This window comes from Anopheles nili, chromosome 3 (genome assembly GCF_943737925.1).
Source record: "Anopheles nili chromosome 3, idAnoNiliSN_F5_01, whole genome shotgun sequence".
Taxonomy (NCBI): domain Eukaryota; kingdom Metazoa; phylum Arthropoda; class Insecta; order Diptera; family Culicidae; genus Anopheles; species Anopheles nili.
The window spans coordinates 53,464,471-53,484,391 of record NC_071292.1 but is presented as its reverse complement, the minus strand read 5'-3'; the positions used below and the strand labels follow the sequence as shown (position 1 = coordinate 53,484,391).

The following is a 19,921-nucleotide window of genomic DNA, read 5'->3' as shown; positions in this document are numbered from 1 at the left end:
TTGCGAGGTCGCGCGGGACGAGAAATGAATAATGGAACGAGCTTTCCCGACGAAAGTCTCCGCCGGTCGCACCGTCCGAGTCGGGCGGCACCGTTTGTGTGGCGTGAGGTGTGAGCTTGTTCGCTCGCTGAATTGCGTTTTTTTATTATTTTATTGCTTCATATTTAAGCAGGGACTAACCGGAAAAATCGTGAGATTTTTCTTTCTGCATCGCGGTGGATCGGGAACGAGGGAAAAAGCTTTCCTGCAACGGGTGGCGGTTAAGTAATGTTTTTATTGCCCTCTGCCGTTTCCCGTTTGCCAATTAGAGCCTCCCCGACAAATGCTGGGTGCTAAAGTCTGCTTTTTTCCTCTGTTCACAATCCAGCGGATTCCGTTCTACCAACCCGATTGGGAGTTTGAAGAATTTTTTCGAAAAAAAATGCATTCCAAACCGGATTTGTTGATCGGTTTTGCAGCTGGTTCGAAGCAAGCGCATTATTAGCTAACAGGCAACGGTGCAGGTCTGTTATCAAGTCCACTGTCTTGTGCCATCAAACCATACGGTTCCATGCGGTTCGGGGTCGCCTATAACCCATCCATCCGTCCGGTTGCCCCAATGGGCGGTTTCGACCCGAGAAATCGAGCTTTCATCCCATGGGAGCCTCTTCAGCTCGCTTTGTATCCGCAAACTCACAACTACACGCTCGCAGAACGTTCTACATTGGAGCCCACCGACCAGCCGCCTTGACAGGGAAAACAGCCCCGCGGCGATCGAACCGAACCGTGGGGTGAGCTTTCTTCCCGTCGCTTTCGCTCGCGCTTTCGTCCGCGGCGTTGCACCGTCTTCGTGTGCTACAGTTTCGCCGGTTCGGACGATGGCGGTGGCTGAGGAAAACATAAAGCCAGCTCGCGGTCTCGTCCGGGCGCACAGTTCCATTGCAGCGGCGGCCGAAGAAGCATCTCCCCATTTCGGCGGCGGTTCCACACGGCTCGATCCTCCCATCAGACAAGTGCGTGTACGTGAAAGTGCGACGTCAGTGCCAGTGTCGGTGTGTGCGTGTGCTGCAAAGAGGAAAAATTGATGAAAACGAAGCGCGGCGGCGGAAGCTGAAGATTGCATCCATCGAGTGAAGCCCTGTTTTGTCGCCCCGGTGCATCTCTTTTTCGGTCCTCCATTTGGTGGAAGCTTTTAAGCGAAAACGAACGATCGGCGATCGGCAGCGATCAGCTGGACAAAGTGTGGGCAATCGAACAAGGGGAAAAACCTCCAAAGTCTTCACTCGTTATCGGCGTTTTGAGCAGCCGATCAACAGCACCATCCGGAACCGGTTCACGATGAAGCTTCTGCTAGCGGTAAGAGTCGATCTGCGCCCGTTTACTTTACAGCTTGAAATATTTACGCTCCCAAAGACGCACTTCCGGTGGTGGATGGGGAAAACATTCCTCCAAAGAATGCCGCTGCAAGTGGGTCGAAGAATCGCTCCATTCGCGCGTCAATCATTCCTGCCCTGTTCGATCTCCACGATACTGTTTGATATTCCGCGTACGCGTCCATCAGAAGCTTCACCAAGAAGCCGTTCGGTGTCCTCCTTTCCGGTGGTGATCGATTGCGTTTGGCACTTCGATCGCACCTGCTGATCGACGTTTTGAGGCGCTGATCGCGTGCAGCATAGCAAGACCGGCATGAAACGCGTCACTGGTTTACAGTTACGCGCTTCCCGTGTGCGCTGGTGGCGTAATTATGCGCCTGGACCGTCGTAATCACGAATGGCGTAATATACGCCACGGTGTGAGGCAAGAGAAAAATGTTTCAAGTTCAAGTGCACGAACTGCGAGCACGGCGTCCACGAGATGCCGCTTCCGGTGTGAGATGTGATGAATAATGCTACCTTTGCGATCGGGGCGATTGAATTAAAGCTATTTTTTCCATTTGATTCGCACCTCGCTATGCAGAACTAACGCGAAAGCTTGCCCCAGAATTCGTTGGCGATTTTAGATTCCATCTGATTGCTTGCTAAAGATGGAGGAAGCATATCAATCTTGAGAAACCATCTGCTGTACTAGGTGGCTTCTTGTCGGTGCTCCTGATTTCATGAAATCTAATTAACTTCATTTCGGCAAGCGAGAACGCGGTAAGCTTGAAGCCGTGCATTTGCTTCACACCTCGCTGATTCTACTGACTTAGTTTGGGGTTATGATTTTCCACTTTTCCCCGTTGCCGCTTTGTCGGTGAGATTAATCGAATCAGCGGCACAACCACTCGTGGATGATGAACTCATGAAAATTGAATCCAGAACTTTGCGTTGGAGTTGGTACGAGTCGGTTTCAAAGTGCTGGAGAGTGTTTTGTGTTTAGTTTCTGCATTTAGCTACCGTTTCGTTCCGGTTATCTTGGAAGGCAGCGCGGAAAGAACGCTTGAAGCAATTAACCTTCATGCTTTTACCGGCAAAAAATGGTGTGCTAATGTTTGACTGGCTTCCCAGTCGGCTAAGATAAATATTTGCGCACGAAAATTATCGGCGCGATCTTTCCACTGTAAAGTAGTACAGTGGCTAGCTATCACGCGCAGAATGCTAATGTTTTCTCTCTACGATCCCCCTCGATATCGACACACTTTCTTTCTGTGGAGGAGCAAACATTCTACGTCGAAGAAACGAATATTGATGGTTGACGTAGATCGCCGGCATTGTCGCGATTCGTTCGATACACGATATCCCGTCTAGCGATGCGTGTTGGCTTTCTTGCGTTCTGTCTCTATCTTTCCTCTACTATCTGCTCTACCTCTTATAGCTCGCAGTAATTGAGGGTAACCAAATTAGAATCAATTTACATACAAAACCCAGTGTGAATTTCTGTTTTCCTGACCCGAGAGCATGAATTTGTTGTCAAACAACTCCTTAACGTTTCGTGCCATTCAGAGTGGCTGTTTGCAGCATCCACTCCACAGCAAACCCAGCAAGCGAGCGCGATCGATGAGGGAAAAATGAAACGAACACTGTATCCCATGTCACTCGTTCTCCCGCGATCGACTCCGGGAAGGCTCATTTCCTGCGTGCAACGACATCGCGGTTTCTCTGACCGGGCTGGAGTGCGATATATACCAGATGTGTGAAGCAAGAAAATGTAATTACATTAATGCTAATTATAGGTGCCGTGGCTCAAGAAAGGGTCCCGGGGTTGCCCTTTCATAGGCGGACTGCAGCGAGGCGCATTTTTCAAGCGCAACCCCAAGACCTTCGAGCCCACAGGCCCAGGAACAGCTAGAACGGCACGGGTTGGACCTAATAAATAAATTAAGGCCGAGGGCTCGGGCGCCATCTGTCAGCTTCCGTGGGATCGTACCGTGTCTGATGGGGGGGTTTTTCTTTTTAACAGCACCCGTAATGCGCTTTTCCCAGCCGACGAGGTGCCGATAATTGAAATCAATAAGCTGTTCACTCACCCGGACCCGGACCCGGAGCATTTCGCATCCTCCGGGAAGTGATTTACGGCAAGAAAAGGGCTACCACGAAAATTCTCATCCTCATTAAAATGCAATAGCTCCTCCCGGGTGTTTCCGCACCCATCTCGGTCAGGCTTTTAGAGTGGACGAAGCCGTACAGTAATAGCTGGTCCGCGCAAATGAGTTACGATCCGTAGCGGCCTTTCAATAAGGAATGATCGATGATGGGCTTGCACGCCGGCGCAACATTAATTGCATAACCATTAGCGTAGCAGTTGGTAATTAGCTGTCGCTGGGATGATGGGCGATCGTCCTCTCCTTGGACTCTCAGAAAATCACTCGGTACAAAGGATCGACCTGGTGGGCTTGTGAATATGCTTCCTGCCACCTGCGGCCAGCTCGGTGACAGTGTGTTATTATTATCCAGCCTCAGCAGCGGCTTGGAGTGGAAATTGGTTCGCGATAAACGACCCCCATTGGGAAGTATGTAAAGAAGCGATCCAGCTTGGTATCGTCGTCATCCACACACTGGCTTGTTAAGCCTCACAAAACACACGTACGCAACTAAAGAACCTCCTGCGAGCACAAACCATTAACCGATCCGAGGAAAAAGAACCTCGTAAGCACGCGCCACCATTCAATGTCCTCGTGTTTGAATGCCCTTGACAGAGGCGAGTGTCGATCGAGATCTGCCCTGTTTGGTCATTAGCAATCTTTACGCCCACCGGCGGGGATGCCGAACTTAAATCCTGCATGAAGCAGTATATTTGCATTGTCTGGCACAAGGTGGTGGCGTGGATCCATACATGGTTCTTCCCGCTCTGGATGTCGCCGTGCCCTGTTGTTCGCCGTTCTCGTTTTGAAAGCACACGCCTTAACACCTTCGTGGGCAACACCTTTCTCGCACAGCCGCGGGTTAACGAAAAAAAAAGTAAATTACCCTCGCAGCTCAGGTTGTTAAGCGGCGTTATTACGACGCGTCCAACTGCGACGATATCGGAGGCCGAGGTCAATCACACCACAGCCGTGCTGGAGCCGGAAAATGATGCTTCTGGCGGAACAGCGCACACTTATCACGAACGAGGCCCGCACCGTGGTCTTTAAGCAGAGTTATTTACCATCCCGTTAAAGTAGCCCATCTGTCCCAAAATAGGTCACTCGCCGGGCCGGTCTATCAGCCAGCGTGCCCTCACTGCTGCTGTTGGTGTTCTCCTAACCCACCGCCGGCTTCGATCTGACCGGATTGTGTGCTAAAATGGGTGCAATAATCGCGCGAGCAAACAAGGCAAATAAAACCACCCTGACTAGGCTATGGCGCAGGCTTCGAGCCACGCAGACATCGTCTCCGCCGTTTGCTTCCAAGGTGTTTGCGGGGGAGCATTTTCCCTCCCACCCGGTGGGGTGAGCCCAAGATATCGGGAAAGGGAAACGAAGCAAACGTGCAACGATTGTGATTGCAGTTTTCAATCACAGTTAGCATTGAGGTTTGAGGCCGTAATGACGGCCGCTGAATGATCGCGGTCCGGTGAGAGACGGAAGGATGATAATGCGGATCAGGGAAGCAATTTTCCGCTCCCGATGTATGTGTGTGTGTGTGCGTGCGTGTTTGCGTGATGTTTTCGCTTTGTCCGGGAGACTATGATATGCATCTTTTAAGCCAATGTCGATCGGCAAATGGGCGCTGGTGGTGCAAATATACCTCCCAGGCGCAAGGGCGACGACCGCTTGCGTTGGCGCAGGGCTTTAGGGTGGCAGAAAGAGCGATAAAGAGTGAGAGAGAGAGATGGTGAGAGAAAGAATGGAAGGTTTTGCAGGCAATTATCTCCGTTCATTCGTCTCGTCCGTTCGTGTACGCAAATCATAAATATCCTCCCCGCCCGGACGCTGCGTCAGACTCCCAATTACGGGAATTATGGGAAGCCCGTGCGATCCCCCGACCCCCCTTTTCCACCCATTGCTAACCCTCTAACCCCCCTTGCCGGGTCCAGTGCACCTGCGGGACTGGATTTTCTTTCTGTCTTTCTCTGCCCATGCAGCGGAATTTCTTTTATTTTGCTACCATAATTCTGCCCATTTTTGCTGCCACCAGCACCCCGGTGCGGATTGAAGCCGTGAGCAAACGATCGCGAAATGGCAAATGATCGATCGACGATCGAAGCGTGTTCTCGAGGCCCTGAACCCCATCCCGGTGGGCTTGTAGCTTAGCCAAAGCGTCACTGATCGGTGGAGCGATGAAAATAGGCTCCCGATCGGACGAATGAGCGCAGGCATAAATCCACGGACCGGCGAGATGGGAAAATTCTCTAAACCTTCTGCTTGACGTGCGTTGTGTGAAGGTTTTGCTCCGCTTAAAATAAGACATTGCCATAAAATTTTTATGCACAACTGTTGGCTTCTCCCCAAGCGCCACAGGTCAACGGACCGTGACAGGGATTTTGTTGTTCTTTTTTTTTTGTTTTGCCCGGTTTGCCTCCCAGCAGGCGCATCATTAGAACGAAGCCGGGCAATATTGGGGCGAGACGATTCGCTTCTCCCTTGATTATGATAATTCGATCGTCCCAAGCCGCCCAAAATCGGTCCACAGCTCGATCGAGAGTCCGCGTGAGCTCGCCGTCTGGACGATACTGATGGGAGGATTGTTCTGCTTTTTATTTTTTGCGCAAAAAAAAAACAACAAACCGGTCCTTTTTCTGGACCTTCGGGGACGTCCGGGGCAGCCCCCAAAACGGTACATTTGACGGGGCTGCGTCCGTTCTATTTCGTGCTGGTTATCGGTTTTTTCGGGGTGCCGCCCGGGTGGAGATTCGCTAGATTGACAGGCGGCGATCCAGATCCGATTAATTAAACGATCGGTATACACGACTGGGCGAAATCCGCCGACGGGCTGAGATTGATTAGACCGTTCATTAGTTCGGGCTTCCTCCTGCGGGGCTGGGCCATCTGCCCGATGGTGAAAAAAAAAATGAAAACGTTGGCGTTGGTACTTGCTTTTAGGGAAAAGTTTTAATTGCCAGCGTGCCACATCCCGCGATCGACCGATTCGGCTTAACATTCCACGATTTCGAGGCCATGGAAGCGCGAGTTGCAAAACTTTCAAACGTACGGATAATGAGCCGTTGGTCGGAGGAAGCAAAAATACGCGTAACGAAACTGCTTAAGCCGACGCTAAATGCAAAAAGGGTGCAGGCATAATGTGGTTTCTTGCCTTTTTTTCTTTTGCTCAAAAGAAATGATGATTTAAGATAATTGTTTTCGCTTGATTAAAGCCGGCCCAAACCGAGCCGTGGAGGGATGCAATAAAAACGGAACATCGCGAGGTTAAAACGAGTTTCGAAGATGGCACGGATCACGACCACAAGCTTTTGCAAGATACCGGCTGTGGAGAGCCTGTTTTGGGTGCATTTTTCTCGAACGACTCACATTCTGCGTTTGCAACGTGTGGCGAAAAAAAGGCGACATTATCGGTCCCTAATTTTGTGCTCTTCACAATACAAGCGATTCCAATCAATAATTGGCACGAGACAAATCCTTCCCCGTTACGGCTTTATCCTTAGCATCACCTGGGAATCAGCTCCCGTTCGATTGCGTGGGAATATCGCGAGTGAATCGATATCTTGGCTTGTTGGCGCCTCCACGTACCATTAATCATAGGTGATGAGGTCGATTATCGATGGATGATTATCATTAGCGGCTTTCATCGACCATCGGGGGCTCGTGATTGATAAGAGGCGCATTGTGCTCTTTTGAGAAAATCGCCTTCGATCGGTGAAACCCCCGCAGCGAGGACGCGTCGTCGTTGCTTTTGCTCTTTTCCCATTCTCGCTTGCCCCCTTTTTTAGTATCGCATTGGAAATGACTTCCTCCTTTCGCTTCGTGCAGACGCAATCTGAAGGCGGAAGCGACCGGCTTTTCGCGATGGCCTTCTATAATCGGGTTTGAAATCAAGGGCAAAGGATTCCCAGGACGATACGGATGCCTGCTGTGTGCTTGACGTGCGAGTGTCCGATGAATTCCACGATGGCACGATGCTGGGAAGAGCCGGATTGTAAGGGCGATCGACGACATTCTTTATGCGACCCAAATGGGTTGTAGTCGTTTGTCTTCCGTAACAGGTTCGCCCGCACGAAGCGCATGCTGCTCATGGTCAACTGTGGTTTTTCTTTCTGTAGGTTTTATCTGCGATTGTCGTGTACAAATGCACGCAGCGCTCGTAATCAGACGATGATTAATACGATATCGTTGTGAGTTGAATGCCACATTTTGTTCACGTTCGTTACTCTCGTTCTAAGCGTTTGTTGCATAAATAAGGAGCTTTGGTGGTTTCTCGTTCTGCCGCTTTCTTTGCCGTCAATTATCATAAAGCAGTGGTCTTACTTTTTCTGATGCAAATGGCAAGCAAACCGAGCAGTCGAGCAGTCGAATGCTTGCGGGATTGTGCAGCGAAGCTTGAACAGGGGATGCTGATTACAACGGGCCGGCTGGTTGACGAACGAATGAAGACATTTTGGCGTGTGGGATAGTTCCTGACAGCCTTAAGCAGGGCTGCACGACGCAGTTCGCACGGTACGCAGTTAGCGTGTCCAGGTGGCTAAAGGGCTCGTTCAAGCTGTCACTGGCCCTTCTTCACGGGGCAAACGAACGGAACATCTTAACCCACTCAACCCATCAAGGTCCACTGGAACGATTTCAGTGCGCAATTTAGCTAATCAATGGTCGACCGGTTAGCCGGCAACGATGACAGGTTTGACAGGGTTATCATTCCACTGTAGGCCGCGTGACCGGGTGACAGAGAAATGTTTTAATCAGCGCTTGTGTGCTCCGGGCCAGCAGTAAATCTGTTCCCGTATCGTTTCGTTCTGAGCTGAGATTCCCACTCTCCGCGTGGTGAGTGGTATAAATTTCCACGCTTTCCCGGGAAACCATCCGACCAGGCGGCCATCATCTCTTAACGCTTCGTTTCCCGGCACCCAGCCTGGGTGGTGATGAGCGACGTGCGGCCCTTCATGCTTCGGGACACAAGCTCGAAGGTCTGGCGCTTAATTACACGGCGACGCAGTTCTTTGGCCTCTTGATGGTCGCGATAAATTTGCCCCGCCGCCAACTTGCGCGCTGCCCATCACGACTTGTGGACGGCAAAGTGTAACAAAACACAGGTGGACATTCTTTTTTTTTTCTCTCCTCCACCGAAAGGCGGGAATGTTGTAGACCGGCGTCAAAAACACCATTCTCGTGGGGAGGCAAAAGAACTCGGGAAGCAAAAAAAGTACTGTGACGATATCTCCTGCGGGGCCCACCAAGATAGCGCATGCTCTTTCGCAGGGTTGTTGATATTTGTCTTTCATTGTGCCTGGGCGCGATCGTAATCAGATCGGGTTGCTGTGGTCTCGAACACCGCCACCGCCCAATCGGGGTGGTACCGGGACAACCGGGATTCACAGCCAGTCAAATAGCGCGATTGTGCTGCCTTACGGTTTAATGGACATTAGCGGTCTTAATGGATCGATAAGTGAGAAGGCAATTTGTGGGTAATTACGGTGCGAAGAGTTATGTTCCCGAGCGCCCCGTATCCCTCCGGGGCTGGGGATCGGGCTCTATTTGCCATTCCCCGTTCTATTTCGTGGAAGCGGCAGCGATCCGATTTCACGCACCGAGACCGGGTTGGCTTTTGTTGGCCTCCTCGCTCAGGAGATGGTTCAACTCGGGGTGGAAATGGGCACGAAACGGAGCCTCTCCGGGAAGGCTCTGTGGAAGAAAAGCGCACTGCATTGGCGTAATCTAGATCAGAGGCGTGCTCGAGCTGGCACATTGAACGGGGTCCATCACTTGCTGACATCGTTCCGGGCGTCGAAATGAAGCCTCGCGAGTCGCCTGTTCTCGCTTTGGGAACGCATCTTTCCACGGTGGCTGCGGATGATTGGTTGGCCTGGCTCCGATGATTCACGCACCAAACGCAACGGCTTGTCGTCGCGAGTCTACTGCTCTACTCGTTTGGATGCGAATAAAATTTGCTTGGCAAATTTATGGGCTCGTTAAAGCTGGATTTTATGATTCAATTCTTTGGAGGCACACCGGGTCGGGGGCATGATCGACAAAAGGAAATTAAATTGACTCGTGATCGTGTGACGAATTCGTTCGGCGGCCTTTTTTCATTAGTCAATCAATACGAATTGTGTGCATGGGGTTAATGGCTTCATTTTAATGTGCAGATGGGTTGGAAAAAGTGTTCGTTCTGTCTGAACCAGTGTTAAGGCCATCCGTGCCGGAATCCTGAGTCCTGCATGTTTCCTCGTATTCCGGTGTGTGTGTTTCGGCACGCCATTCGAGAACCTGTCGAAAACTCGTTCCTTTCTTATGCTCCCTGAGTGGTCAGCTTGGAGGTAAAAGCCCATCGAGGTGGCAGAAAGGTTATTTCCCTTACCTTGCGCATTTCGAATGGTTCAGAATGTGTGATGATTTTTTTTGCCTCACCATCGCGTTCTCAAGCAGACGGTAGCTGGGGCACTCGAGTCAGAGGCATCTTCGTCTGCCCAGTGCTCTCACTGTAGGGGGTATCGTGCTGGGATTTTCCTCTACCGAAGTGGGAAGAATTTCTGCGTACCGTTAATGCCACCTAATGGGATGAGGACGGACTTGGGCGGCAAATTCTGCCACCTGGCCCAAGCTGGTCTGACCCGTTCTCGTTCATTCGAGCAAGCTGGGGCTGGAACCGTAAAATGTTGCAAAATACTGTTGTTCGTTGAGTAAATTACGCGTTTGACCTTTCGAGTGCACATTAACCGGCTAATAATGAAGAGGATTACACGGATTTTCAGAATGCTCGGAGCAATAGCACGGAAAACCTGGTCAAGGTGGAATATCAAACGTCAACCAATCGTTTGGAATCACACATCGAATAGATAAGCGGGTGGTGCTGCTCTTCAAACGGTTTACTATCGCTTAAAAGCTATGGCTACGGATGCCAGCTGCATGATTAACAGGGCCCACGAATTCTGTACGTGGTAGGTTTGGCAATGATATGAGCTGTTCGGTGTGAGTAATTTCGGGTTCGTCGCTTATTTTTGTTGTTGAAGTCTTTTGTTCAATACCGTGTCGATTGGACGTCGTTTAGACTTGCGATCATTTTTACTATCTACCCGACATTCAGACACACCGAAATGAATGAATTATTCATCCCGTGTGGCCTCGATGCTGGTGATTTACTTTTGCGCAAGATTATATGACCGTAAGCAATGTCGGGATGGAGAGGAAAATTCCCGAGAAGGTCTACCGTTTTACGTTCCACTCTATGCAACGGAATGTTGATCGAGTTATGGCGCTTCGCGTTGTGTTTCTCTACCTTTAGATGTGAAGAACTTTTTTTGGCACCAAATTTAATCATCTTCTATATACCATCTTCTCTCGATTTCAGGTGTTAACTTTCGCGACGTCCCTGCTTAGCATACAATGCCGTCCTCAGGCCATACAGTAAGTGTTGTATATGAGACGTTTCTTTTTGCAGCCTTTCGAAAATGAAAAGAATTATAGCATGCTAACTGTCGCTCGAGAACGAGCAAGAGAAAGGGGAAGAGAGAAAGAGCAGCAAGAGTTCAGAAAATAATCAAGAAAAAGGTGCAAAAAAAGGCAAAGCACGGAACACGAGAACGCGAGGACACCGAAAATTTACATTTAAAACTTGATACGACCAACTAGCGGTCGGCCCCAATCCGTCGTTGCGATTTTCCTGCCTATTTTCTCTCCCAGCGCGCTTCAGAGACCGGAGACAGTTGCTGAGGCGCAGGGCGAACGGATAACGTGTAGAATTCCGCATTCTTTCCCGGGACCCTTCCAAAACCCGTAGCGTTCTCTCTTTCTTCTGTTCTCTTGGAGTTTTGCGGCTTTCACTTCTACCTCTGTTGTGCGTGTGCATGGGTGTTTTTTTTCTTTCTAATTTTCTGTTATTCTCACTGACATAAAAAACGCGCATAAGAAAACGATCGCCGAATCTCGCAGCACGGCGTAACGAACGGAAAATGCACGAAGATCGTGTTCCGCGTGTTCTAACGCTTGTTCGTTTTCGTAATTGGGCGTGTTTAGAAGTAAGCTTTCACACTAAAAACCAGTAATAATACCGTCCATTCTTTCTAGTATACCCTCCCGAGTATAATACCCTCGTTGTTGTCCTGCTAATACCGCTGTCGATTGATTTTTTGGATGGAGGGAAGTTAATGGGACTATCAAAATTGGTGTTTTTGTTTCGCTGATGCAGAAACGGTTCTTCTTTTTCCCCAACGCGTAATCACATGGCCTTCGCGCGTGCTTTCGCGTGTGACGATCGGATCGGGGGAACGACTTTTTGTGACTTGGCAATCCCGCCCCACTGGCAGGTCTCCTTAATAACCGTTAATCAGCAGATATACCATCCCATCTGAACGCGTCCAGGGAGCGCCATCACCCATCGCGACCATGTAGGAGGTCTTCTTGGAGGTACGCTCGAATCATGCTCGAGATTGGTTTCATTAAAGCGATGCCACCGTGGACCAAAAACCACATGGAACGTTTTGTGGTCGAATGTGTGATTAGAGCGTATGATGGATGAGGGCTTAGGCAGGCTTATCGTTCGGTTGCCATCTCGCCAAGGATGGTTGCTCCTCAATTAATGTACGAGTCAGACCTGGCAAAAACACAGAAGAGGGATGAACTTTTGCTTTCCGGCTCTGGCACCAACATGTAGTTGCATGACAGGGTGGGCAGTGATAAAGATCTGCCTACTACTGTAAGCTGCTACTAAGCCGTGCCTCCCGTTTCCAATTTGACGCTCTGGTGGATGAGAGCATGATAATTAGTACAGTAGCTGCCAGTTCTTGCATCGGTTCCAAATCTCATCATTCTGGGAAAAGAAGTGATTTAATTTGGAACGAATTGGTTTCCCATCTAATGGCTTCTTTCGGAGGCGTTACTTTTTTTTCGTTTCAATTTAGAGTTTTAATTTAGAGCTGATGCTACGCTGCAATTTGTTCTGCAGTCACATCTATAATTAAAAAACACCCATAATGACTGGAAAATGCGATTGATTGTGCTCGATTGCGACTCCTCGCAAGGCACCTCAACAATGCGTAATCGATCTGATACGCAATGCACACACACCGTTTGTCCGATACGTACTCTCCCGCACATTGTTCGATTTTCACCGGGTATTGTACTGATGCAAAATCGAAACCTGAAGAGCCATGAAAAGATACCGATTTATTGCGCTCTCATTTTTTTTTATTGTAGCTCTTGTTAGCTCTCTGGCCGTTGGGTTTGGCACCCTCGCAGCCTCCCCGGTTTAAGGGTGCGTGTTGTTACACTCCTGCAACGCACTCTCTGCTTGGCTGCTCGTTAACCAGTTAAATAACTGTACCTTTCGCGCATCTTCCACCCTAGCTTCTTAAGAGGTTCTTTTCGCTTGAGGTCTCTTCTGGGCTCTCGAACGAGGGCTCGTGGCGGGCTTGTTAGTGGGCAGTCGCGAGCACAGTAGCACTCTACTTCTTCGCCCGGTGCTCTAACACCTTTAGTGCTTTTTTTAAACCTAACCACGATCTGCTTTAACTGTAGCTAATGCTCTAACATGGCTCTGCTTACGTAGGCGCCCCAACACTCAACGGGTCCGGGGAGGCTATTCTATCGTAGATGGGTGGCTCGATGAATGCAGCCGGTGTATGTAGTAGCCACGGTCTGACAAAAACCGTGACAAAACGGCATTCAGCTCCGGGCAGCTGGTTCGTGTTCCGTTCATGGGAAGAAACGGCCACGAAGGGATGACGCCACTCGTCATATTGGTGTCGATGTTATGAGAAATCGATGCTGCAATTAAACCGCCCCAGAACGGGCGGGCCGACTCATTTATGCGTGTTTAATTGCAAAAAATAAACTGCGAACAAGCTAGCAAATGGGTGGAGCCATCTGTGGTGCGCAAAATAATTACCCTCCAGTGGGGCTGTTACGCAGAGGGTTCTTTCATCGGTTAGAGGCTTCGACTTCCGCGCATCGAATGAGCCGCAATAGAACCGGTCACGCGGGAGCGATAAAAGCAGAAACAGCCAGTGCGGGTTTCTGGTTGCGGATGAGGACTCTTCCGAGCTCGCGATTCTAACCGTTCGCATCGTTCGCTTCTTTTCGCGATCGCGTTGCATCGTTGCATTCCTGTGCCGTGGCGTGCGCGTTTTCTCGGTGGTTTAGCGGTTTAGCGATGTGTGACTGTGTGTGAAGACGGTGATAGACCTCGGCTAGCGGCTCTTTTGCGCTATAATAAAAACAAAAACCAAACCAACCACCAATGCTCAGAAATAACAACAGCGTAGCTTCTAGTAACCAAACAAACACGTGTACAGGTATGTTTACTGATATATTAATATTAATTCTACTTGCCTCACGAACTTCTTCTACCTATCCCGTTTCCGTTTCCTTACTCACTATGTGTGTGTGTATTATTGTTGCTTCTATTATAAATTCTAAAATTGTGTTATTTTAAAACCATTCCTAAATCTCCCTCTTATTCGCCAGCGTTTCTTCTTTGGAGAGATGCATTGTCGAAATTTGGTACGTTTTCCACGATAAGGAAAAAAAGATGCCCGATTAAGCAGGATTGTAGCTCTGACGTCGGGCAGCTCTGGCGAAGATGCCACGACAAAAATCGCATCTAGATGCGAGATCTAGATAACGTATTCGTCGGTAATATTTTTTTGTTTGAATACTTCCAATGAATATTAATATGATAGGCAAGACGAGCTCGTACGTTCGCGAGAGAAAGAACGCTGCCAACTTATCGTTTGATGATTATCATAATTGGTTGAGACGAATTAATTATTCCTGCTCCGTGCGGCTCCTATCAAGCTGATTTGCTAATCCTTTCCCACTTCATGTGCCTGTTTGCCACCCCGCCGAGCTGTCGGAACTGCCCTCCATTCCCGTTTCCGTTACGTTTCATTTTACGCTCCATCAAGCTTCGAACGGCGTTTTTCCAGCGTTCTGTTCGCTTCATTCAATCTCTCTTCCTCTCTTTTTCTCACACACTTTGCTTTCCTTGCATCCTTCTATTTGGCTAGCGGAAACACGATGAAGCCATCACCGGCAGTCATTAATCGATCGGTTTCGTTTGTCGACATTGCAGGATCGAGAAGCAGGTGATCCGCCTGGTGCCGGAACCGCGAGCTCTCGAGCCGCTGCTGAGCAACCAGCGCGGCTCGATCGAGGAAACTGACCGCATCCTGCGCGAGATCGAGCGCATCAACATCGCGATGGGCTACAAAAAGAAGGTCGACATGGCGTTCCCACGCAGCGATCCGGACGCTTCCGGGTACTTTTACCCGCGGCCGGCATACTTTCCACCAGCCGTCGCTCACCTGAAGGCAGTTCTGCCGAAAAAAGCACCCAAATCCATCGTCCTGTCGCATCCGTTCCACGCGCAAACGTTCTTCTATCCGGCTCCTTATCTGCAGCTTCCAAGCGTGGAAATGCCACGGACGTTTTTACCGCTCGTGCGCACCAGCAAGGAACTGCGCTCTCCCAATCAGATCTACATCCTGCCAATCAGCGTACCGGCGGCGGACGGTCGATCGGCTGAGATCCGATACATTCCGAGCACGATTAATTTCGGCAAGTTCACGCCGGTTCAGCTGAAAGGAAAGGCTCTCGATGTGGAGGGAAAGCGATCGGCAGCGCTCAAGAAGCCAAAAGGCGTCATGGAGGACGTAGTTGAAGTGGCTGACGCTGTACAGAGCACCAAGCTCGAGGAAGAACTCCTAGAGGAGATCGCAGACGCGGTGGACTACGAAGAGGACGAAGAGCGACAATCGCCTGCCGCTGTTACGAATGACAAGTTCATGGGAGGCCCCGCAAAGGCAACGTCCAGTGTTGCGGCCAAGGATGAAGACGAGGAAGAGGACGATGAAACCGAACCGGATCTCGAGATGGTCATGCTGCAGAAGGTGGCCGGCAAGAGCTTCAACATCTCGACCGTGTTCAACAACTTCACACACCGGTTCAACATCCTCTCGACCACACCGAGCACGGAGCTGACGGGTGGAAGTCCCACCTCCGAAACGCTACAGGATCTGAAGGACCTCAAGGAAAAACCACTGTCCGGAGAGGAGGCAGATGCGCCTGCACAGGATAAAGGTCCGTTTAGCATTTTCTCCACGAAACAAGCCGATCCGGGTGCCGGACTCGTGATTCAGCGATTGCGTGTTCGTCAAGGAGGAATTGCGATCGCCGGACCGGGAGGAGTAGCTACGGCTGGAAGCGGCGGAACGGCCATTGTTGGGCCAAATGGAACGGCTATAACGCACCCTCGTAGCCTTACGATCGCTGGTCCAGGAGCGAAGGTGTACGCCGTGCCCGAGACGGTCGATCTCGAGAAGACGATCACTAGTGGCACCAAGCGAAGCCTCCCATTGGATGCGGTACTGGTTGCGAGTGGTCCCGTCGTGTACTACCGGACGTAGAGCTACCGAACAGCCACCCTGTATGGGGAGGGATCGGTGTAAATAGGATTGTACAAAACTCCGCCATTTCGTTTTCTCTAGAGCGCGAAAGAGAGAGCGAAGGGACGGACTTGCCATTGCGCTCTAGCGAATACAAAGCGTGCATCTTCAACAACTGCAAAGGATAGGCAGGACGATAAGGACCTTGACTTGCAGAAGAACGACTGCTCGGGAAATGAGCTACTTCCCGGGATTTAACCCCTAACGAATCGTATACTACTTAGGATAAGAGCTTTTAATCGGCCTTTTATTTGCGAGATATTTTAATAAAGTCACAAAATTTAACTTATCGAAATATCGATTTGTTGGTGTAGTTGAACTGACGAGACGTGTTAGTGTTACAGGTCAAGCCGTGTTTAGGGGAAAATTGTCTGTCAGAGAGACAAGAGCCCGAACCTGGATATGAACGCTAACTAACGCTATTCCACTAACACGTGCCCGAACTAACTTCCGCCCGCCAGATGGCGCGTTGTGCCAACGCAGGAGCTGGCCGCTACTCACCATGGAAATCGCTTGCTTGAACTTGATCGATCGAAGTCCGTTAACAGCCTGCACTAACCCTTGCGTGCTTGCGCGCTTCCCAACGGTGAGAGACCCGCAGCCCGGAGCCTTGGAGCCTCGCAGAAAATGCTCGCACAACGCCACTCATCCTTCGTTCTTGCCCTTCTTTTCCTTCTCCTCTCCGAAAGCTTCTTCCCTTACCGACCGGCGGAGCTGCCAGCGCCGTATCCGTTCCACGCGCTCGGCTCTCCCGTCAGCAGCCAAGCGTACCGGTTGGTGCCGGTTCCGCTTCCGGCGCCGGTGCAGAGCGAAAAGCGTGTGCCCAAGCCGTCGGAACCGTTGCTCCGTACGAGTCAGGGAAAGCCCCAACTGCAGGCAAAAGCGCCCAAACGCGTCACGAACGCTCCGTTCCTGCAGGCGCTTCAGCAGCCCAATGGGCAGTTTAAGCTGCAAAAGTACACCCTGGCTATGCCAGAGCGGCTCCAGCAACCCATCGTCAGCGATCAACCAGCGCAGGTCGACACACCGACAGTGCCATCTAATCCCAAGAAACAGAACACAAACAGCGTGCTAAGTCAGCAGTTGGAAAGCGCGATCCTGCCGCAGGAAGTCAACCCGGTTGTGGTGAGTGCCGTGGGTTCGACGACGGCTGATGCACCAGTGCTAGGACGTGTGCCAGTGGCACCGACAGTGTCCGAGTACTATCCCTTCTACGGTGGTCCAATGACTGACAACCGCGAGGAAGCCTCACTCATACTGGAACCCTCGTCGAAGGCCGTCTCGGGAAACGGTGGCACCGCTATTTCGACGCCGGTCTCGCACGCTATCCTGAAGCATGGCAGCCGGTCGAAGATCCTGTTCCGGCCACAGTCGGTTGCGATCGTTGGGGCGAATGGGCGTGCCCACGCGCAGGCCGACCTGATCGTCGACTACGTGAAGTAAATCGTGCCAAGTAGCGAGTATGAACGCAAATAAAAACGCCGAGTCAAAACCCCCATCGCCCGTTCATTATTCGAGTTGTATATATTGAGGTCATGTTTCATTGCGCTTTTCATTCTTCACCCGAACGCTGTCTAGCATCATCGCTTGGGAAACAATTCATTTTCACTTTTCAGAATGGGCTTCACCAACAAGCAATGTGTATATAAATTTTCGGATTCTCATCGAACATCCGCTTCATTTTGCTTGCTTGAACATTTTTCCCTTCAAAAAGGAATGTACTATATTCCCTTCCGTAGTTAGTATGCATTTCGCGTCACACGCTTTCGTGGACTGCTGGTTGTGCCATTTTCCTGTCATTCTTCCCAACCTGAATCCTGCCCCGGATCGCCGATAGGTAAACGATCCAAACTGCCATCCGATTCGTCCTTCTTGACGACCGTGTGTCGAACGCCAACAAGCTCGCAGCCACTAACATGCGGTACTCTTTTTTGTATTCCCTACTCACTCGCAACAGCCCGGAACACCGAACCGCAACGGACGTGCTGAAACTGCCCTTCTACGGAGGCGCTCGTGGTCAGATACTGGAGATTCGCAAGAATAGTGATGGAACGGTGGTGAGCAAGATCCTACGTGGTGATGACGAAGATATGGAGCTGAAGGTGCACCACATGGGAGATGAACCTCAACCGGGGTTGAAACCGTCCTCTATCGAGCAAGCTCTGGAAGCGAGCGACGAAGACATCAAGGGCGCGGACCAGTCGTTCGGAGACTATCTGCTAAAGATCCAGAACGCAGCCGCATCGCTCGTCTCGCTGCAGGAGACGGTGAAGAAGACTGGCAAGTTGTCGTCGGACCAACGCAAAGTGTACACGGATAACCTGGAGAAGCTTGGGGTGGCCGCCCAGAAGCTGGCGCATATCCAGCAGTCGGATGATGATCAGGATGCGATCCGGTTTTTGTTTGACTGTAAGTATGCTGTGTGGAAATGCAGCTTTTAGATGCCTTTGGTTCCATCTAATGATCCATAAGTATCCGCTTTGACAGCTAACTACGAGACTGCGTCGACTGGCGATCCACAGAAGAAGAAGGTCTCTTCCGGCAGCAAGCTGACGTCGTTCCCAGGCTACAAGGGCAAAGAAGACAATAAGAAGAAGGAAGAGGAGGAGAACGTGGGCGAGGACGGTTCCGGTGGAGATTCTGTACAGGTAGACACCCAGGAGAAGGAGTCGTCCATTGCCGAGGCTAAGCCCGTAGGTAAGTAGATCGCACGACGGAGAGTTAATGATATCTAACAAATGGGCTGATTGAATGATGCATCGATTCGTTGTTGCAGGTCTTGCGATCGCCGGCGAGGGAGGTGTTGCTTCATCCAAACCGGTCGCAACGGCTGTGGTCGGTGACGGAGGACTCGCTGTAGCTCGTCCTGTCGCAACGGCCATTGCGGGCATCAAACCGAGCGAACTTGGTTCACTGGGTCTACCGATCTCGATCAATAAGAAGGTGTTGACGAAGGGAAAGTACGGTCTGGTTGCAAGTGGAGACGAAGTCTCTGGTGGCGTTCTGGTTGGTCCCGACTATGAAGCTCGTGTGGCGCCAAAAGAAATTGAGGCTGAACTCGAGGACAATCGCCAGCAGGCTATGGCAGGCTTCGACACGGAGAAGTTCCTGGCGAATCTGCGACTGAAGACGACACCGAATGGTGCCACGACCGGACTTCCGAATGGACCTCAAACGTTGGCCGCTTATCAACCGACGTCTTATCTGCAGCAAACCGTCCCCTACATGTCGGATTATAACGTGGGACAAAGTGCGTACCCAATGTACACACCGACGTTTATGCCGTATTACGCCATCTCACCAAACTACTATCAGTACCCGACGGCAATGAGCACGCTTAACGCGTACCAAGTGGCCGCCCTACAATCGGCTTTGTACAACTCGTACTTGTACAGTGCGTATCAGCAACCGCAGCTGCAACAAACGGTCGCCCAGAATCCCTTTCAGCAGTATGAGTATCCTCAGCGGACTCTCTACAATCCATCACCCGTCGTCAGCCCAGTCGCTGCCTACTCGAACTATAATAATTACGCATCCTTCAGCAGCCCTTCGCCATACCGATTTTTCTACTATTAGCCTGCTCATCGGCACCGGTCCCGACGATCGTTTCATACTGAATATCGTGTCTAACGGACCTGAAGACTGAACCGGTGGTGGGCTTTTATCGGCTCCTGCCGGTCTCGTTTATCTCACTCAAACGCGTGATCATGCGGTAGAGCGAAAGGACGGTGGCGCCCCATCGGAGGGAGATTTTAGTTTTAAATTGGTCAAGGATATTTTGTAGGTCTTCCGATTGGCTTCATGCGAAGGAGCTGACAGGACGGTTTCGGTCGCTGGCTAATCTTAAGACTTACGAGACTGAACATCGACACATACGGCTTAGATTTAAGAGATAGGCGATGGTGACAGGTGACATTCGAGTTTCTCGACCGCAGCTAGAAGATGTCCGTACTGGTTGTCCATCGTCTCCAACAAAAAAATAAGGCGCTGCGATGAG

General features: G+C 50.7%; 1 protein-coding gene across 1 annotated transcript; it reads left to right on the top strand.

The window, feature by feature from the left end:
* Positions 1–1,233: 1,233 nt before the first annotated feature.
* On the top strand, positions 1,234–19,500 carry LOC128726074 (uncharacterized). The gene is made up of 6 exons (XM_053819859.1): positions 1,234–1,335; positions 10,833–10,888; positions 16,614–17,363; positions 17,882–18,333; positions 18,397–18,621; positions 18,701–19,500. The coding sequence occupies exons 1-6, from the start codon at positions 1,318–1,320 to the stop codon at positions 19,498–19,500; spliced, it is 2,301 nt and encodes a 766-aa protein (XP_053675834.1). The 5' UTR covers positions 1,234–1,317.
* The last annotated feature ends 421 nt before the right edge of the window (positions 19,501–19,921 follow it).